The 5,395-nt window shown below is 33.0% G+C and overlaps 1 protein-coding gene across 1 annotated transcript; it reads left to right on the top strand.

Annotated features, from left to right (window-relative positions):
• Positions 1-2,750: 2,750 nt before the first annotated feature.
• Positions 2,751-4,537, top strand: LOC125809261 (uncharacterized). Its single transcript, XM_049488925.1, has 2 exons — positions 2,751-2,954; positions 4,048-4,537. Exons 1-2 carry the CDS (start codon positions 2,876-2,878, stop codon positions 4,281-4,283), a joined length of 315 nt encoding a protein of 104 aa, XP_049344882.1. The 5' UTR covers positions 2,751-2,875; the 3' UTR covers positions 4,284-4,537.
• Positions 4,538-5,395: the final 858 nt, after the last annotated feature.

Genomic DNA, 5,395 nt, shown 5'->3' with positions numbered 1-5,395 from the left:
TCTAGTAGGAACTTGCTACAACTATGGATTACTAAGTACCGTATATACCCAAACAGGAGATGAGATATCAACGATACCAGAGTTACATAAAACATTTATGCATTATAAAAGGATAACTAAAGGAACACTCTTTTATATAAAATTCTATTCAGCACCAACAGAAATATTGTATGACGAAATTAAACCTATCATACAAGTTATAAAAATCGGATTAACTAGAAAAATGATAATACGAGAGAAAATAAAACGACAAGACGAGATACAAAAGATCGAGATACCAAAATTCTATGCAAGAAAAAGAATTATTGGAATAGCTACTATTTTAAATGAATTAACAACCAATTATTTAAATGGAAATTCAGTATGGAGTTATTATTCAAGGGAGCAAACTATGATATATTCAAATTCCAGAGAAATTAGAGAAGCAGATATGGAAGAAATACGACAATGGATACTAAGCTTATTAAAATCAGAACAACAGCCAACTACGAGAGCGATACAGACGAATTTTATTTCACAAGAGATAATGACAAAATATTACAAGGCAATTGGGCACAGATACCCAAATCACCAATGTTCAAAGTGTTATGGAGAAGATAGCGTAATTCCAGTTGTCCAGCTAGAATAAATAGTCACCAGACAAGATAAGAAGCAAGACTAACAAAAGATGACAAGATAAATTAAAGTTGTTTGTCTTATTGTAAAAATAAGTTAGTAGAGTAGGAATATGTAAATTAAGTGAAGACAAGTATAAAGTGGTAGGTTTGCATTATTAGTATAGTGGTAGGTGTACTTTATTAGTATGCATTATTAGTAGACAAGTGTAAAGTGGTAGGTGTGCATTATTAAAGTAAAGTAATGTGCGGACAAATAAAAAATAAAAATAGTATAGGACAGATGTAAAGTATAGAAACATCTCTACTTGTATAAATAGAGAGTCATTAGGCACATCTAAGGCAAGGCTTTCTCGACGGAAAGCAAGCCTCTTTGTAAACAAAAATATTTCAATAAAATATCAAGTTTCCAATCTAAGATATGGATCAAAACACAACAGAAATTACACTCATAGAAAAACAGGTATATCTATTTATGATTATGTGTAGCTAAATCTATTGATTCCTGAATATCATAGCATGATAAAATAAGTTTATATTAGTTATTATATACTAGAATTATTTGAAGCATGTTTCTAGTTTGCTAACATGGGAAAAAAAAAGGGGAAAGACTTCCAGAACTATGTCATCCTAAGGTTGAAACCGTAGGCAAGGAAAGTCGTGAGGGGAGTAAACAAAGTTGAGGCGCTGTTTAGGAAGAAAGTACCTTTGAAAGTACGGTGTTAGTAGTGACGAGAAAGCATGGTTGAAAATAATCTAGTTTATAGTAATCTAATATGAATAATATTTACTGTGCATATGATATGAGGGAATTATTTATTAAACAACGGAACATCAATATGGCTACTTACCTACATGATAAAATGATATTAACTTATGAAACATTGATTTTATATATTCTAAAAGATATAGAAATAATTGAATTAAGAAGAATAATATGAGATAAAATATTTAACTTTGAAGAATAGAACTAGCGACCCAAAGCTTGTATGAAATAGATATAGACCTAGAACGAATTGATATTAGCGATCTAGAATTAGAATACTAAGACTAATGATAAACTACGAATACCTCCAATATTGACAAACAACTATTGAAAATATAACCTTATTAGGAGACCTAATAAAAGAAAAAATATAAATATATCAAAGAACCCAAGATATACAATATATAGAATATATTCTAGAAAATATAAAAGAAATAATAAGATTAATACCCTTGAAAAAAGAATATTATGATAATGCCTTCTATACCTAAAAGCATGACGAATTCCGCCCAAAAAAAAAGTCCTAAATGTACATATTTAATTGGATTTTTAGCCTTAATATCTTGTATTTCTTTATTTATTATTCATTTGTTTATTATTGGTATTTTAGCCTTTCCTTTGGTGTATTTGCAATCTATGATATGTTCTCTTTGACTTACTACATAATATTCTTCTTTTTGTCGTTTAAACCAATTTCTTATTGTTGGTATTTCGAATATTTTTTCTACGCTTAAGTATAATTCTCTTCCTTTTATTTGTTCAAATATATTATTATCAAATATTATTTTTTGTCCAATCAATATCTTCGTAGTCAAATATCTGATTAGTGTTAGCATCATCCATCAACAGTTAGAAGAACAAATAAAAGAGGATTTCAAGAGAAGTACCGAAATTAACTAGAGTATGGACAGAGAGAGACTTGATTTTGAAAATTACTGGAGAAATCAACTGTCAAGATAATGGGGGAGAAGATTAAGGAGAGAAAGAAGGAAGGGACAAACTCTGTTTTTTAGCGTAGAAAATTTTGTATCTGCGATTTTTGACTTAAGAGAAAAATGAGGGATTTTGGAGATTTGTAAAACTAATAGGGGATAATGGTAATAAGTGAACTAAAATGTGAGATTTCTGTAATTTTTACATATATAAATCAATTGTATTTCTCTTCCTCTCTCTTCTCATTCTCAATTGCCTCTTTTCTCCTTGTAACATGTAACTACAAATCATAATTAAACAAAACTATAACTAGAAAACCTAATTAAATTTCAAATCTTAGGTACTTTTGAAACTTACTCCAGTTAAAACAGAATTTATTCTCTAGTTAAAAGGGAAACTTGTCTTAGAAAGCTAATTGGGGATGAATTTATGATTTGGTGGAGTAGACTTTAAGGTAGCAGCCGTTGAAAGTTGACAGCACAACAAACTCTTCAAGCACAAATTTTCCCCTTGTCCGAACACAGCAGAAGAAAAAGAAGAAGAAGAAACCCAAGAATTAGAGATGCAGATGCCCAAAACCCCTAATTGGGGGCCTCTTCAATCATCCTTCTTGTTGACTCTTTTCTTACTTTTGATTACAGGTTTGTACCCTTTTCTGCTTACCAATCTTGATTTTCATTCTTTCGGAGAAAAAGAAAGAAAGATCTGCACGAACGCTTGTACCCCACTTGGATTTGTTGCTTAATTTTGTAAAAGTGAAATCTATACAGAGGAAAGTTTCAATTTTGTGTTAGAACTGAGTTGTATGGCTCATGAGCTTTTTAAATCGTTATAGTTTAGATTCAATTGGAGTGCTATTATTTTCAATATTAAACTTTGATTTGTTGCTATGATTGTTTTGTGCGTATAAGAGGACTCTATAAAGTACCAATCTTGACCTGCAAGGAAGGAAAGACTGTGTTTTCTGTTCTGATTTGATAAATCATACTAGGGTTATTCTTGTTTGTTGTCTGTGCTCATAGAGGTTTAACTCAATTCTTAAAATCTGAAATGTCTATGAGAAATAGGATGGCCGTGGGGCGGATTTAAGGCTATGTGGAGCGAGGCGGGTCAGTCTCTAAGCGTGTGCGGGGTGGGTCAAAGCCTTAGTTTTTTAAAATTATGCTCCTTTCTTGTGTTCTAGTGCAAATTCTTATCATGAACTTAATTTTATACACCACCTTGGAAGAATTGTTTTAATGTAGAGTTTAATTACGAATCTTTTTTTCTCGAATTGTAATTCCAATTTGGTTTTATTTTCCCAATCTGCTCCGACTAGGCCACTAGTAATGTCATTCTTTGATAATTTCATGTAAGAATTCTAGGTGAAACTATTGTTGCAGTAATCTATTTTGACAATTTGCTATTCTTTGATATTAGTTTATTCATCTTTCTAATCTAAGTGGGAAATTGGGATTAATCCACTGCAAATAATAAATTAGTCCTGGAACTAAGGACATATATGAGGTGGTAATAACTTCAAGTGGGGCAGGGTGGGTTTATGCGGGCGGGACGGAGTCGGTTAAAAATAAAAAAACGCTATGCAGGGTGGGGGTGGGGTGGGGGGGTTGAGAATTTTGTGGGTTTGACTGTACCCGCCCTGCCTTCACCCCGTTGCCATCCCTAATGAGAAATTATAATCTGATCTCTATTTATGGTTAACATGCTGAGTCATCCTTCATGGTGTTTATAAAGGTTTGGCAGATACCTCATCAACATCAAATGAAAGTAAAGGGAAAAATCATTCATCCAGAATTTCCACCGGAGTGAGACTAGTGATAGTGTGCCTTGGAATTTTAGCTTCTGTTGGATTTTGTTATGTCCTTTTCAAGATATGGCAGAAGAAGAAAAGGGAAGAGCAGCAAGCTCGTCTCCTAAAGCTCTTTGAAGAAGATGACGATCTTGAGGTTGAGCTTGGGATTCGGGATTGAGATTACATTTTCTCCATCTATAACACAGTGCGTTCTAGAAGAGGTGCGAGCACTGTCATTTTACAGAAAATTGGGATTGTTTCTTTTTAGTTTGTATCACAACAATAATTAGTCTTTGCATTGTGTATAGTTGAAGATTATTTGTAGATTATATTCTTGTTTTAGCTTGTAAGGTATTTCTTAATTGACATTCATACAATGCTAAAAACGCCTATAATCTGCAATGGTTACATGAAACTTTCAAGGAGTGTAAATGATTGCCTCTGTTCCTTGGTCAGTCTTGATGGGTTTACTATGTTCTGATGGGATCAATGAATCCCGTGTGCATATATTATCTTCATCTTGTCGGTACTTAAGATCAATATGGTGTCCACATATTACTCTGGCTTATCTGTCAGTGTTAAGAGGACATGGCATATCTTTGTTTAGCCAACATGTGAGCACCTGGCTCTAATCCTAGTACTATAAATGTTACAACTTCTGTAGAGCCAGGTATCTCTTCATTCTTTAGCCGTAAATCTTTGAGGTCGAGATCTTAAGGTATTTGGGGTGGGTGTTTGAAGGAAGACATGTGCCAATATCAAATTTAGCTTTTGTCCAGGTGCCTTCTTGTTCTCCTTTCATTGGCCTGGTATTTGTGGTTGATTCTATTTCCTTGTTGGTGCATTTACTGGCAGGATTCGCTGTTAAAAGTGTCATTAAGCTATATGTTACTGATTCAGTAGCTAGTAGCATGACATTTCAACTATGTGAGCCGCTACTCATTTTATAATGACTTTTGATTCAACCTATACATCCTACTTCTATTCATACTTTCATGTTATATTAATGAAAGTGATTTTCTGTTACTGCTTCTTTTATTTCCTCAAGGTGAAGCTCTAAGATTGTTTTACTTGAATGAATTAGAGAGTAAATAGGATTAGAATAAAACATGTATTTGGAAGAAGCTAGTCTGGTGGTCTGGTGTTAGCATATGGTTGGTCCAAGTAGGATCCAGTTATCAACTAGAATAATTTCTTACTAGTGCAGGGGTCTGAGCTGCGTACTGCAGCAGAGAGTTTCTTATTTCTTTATCTCGTTGGTTTTTCCCTGCTATGATTGGTTTAAATATT

Source organism: Solanum verrucosum, unplaced genomic scaffold (genome assembly GCF_900185275.1).
Source record: "Solanum verrucosum unplaced genomic scaffold, falcon-dt-bn FXZP01000062.1, whole genome shotgun sequence".
NCBI classification, from domain to species: Eukaryota; Viridiplantae; Streptophyta; class Magnoliopsida; order Solanales; family Solanaceae; genus Solanum; species Solanum verrucosum.
This window is presented reverse-complemented; position numbering and strand designations above follow the sequence as displayed.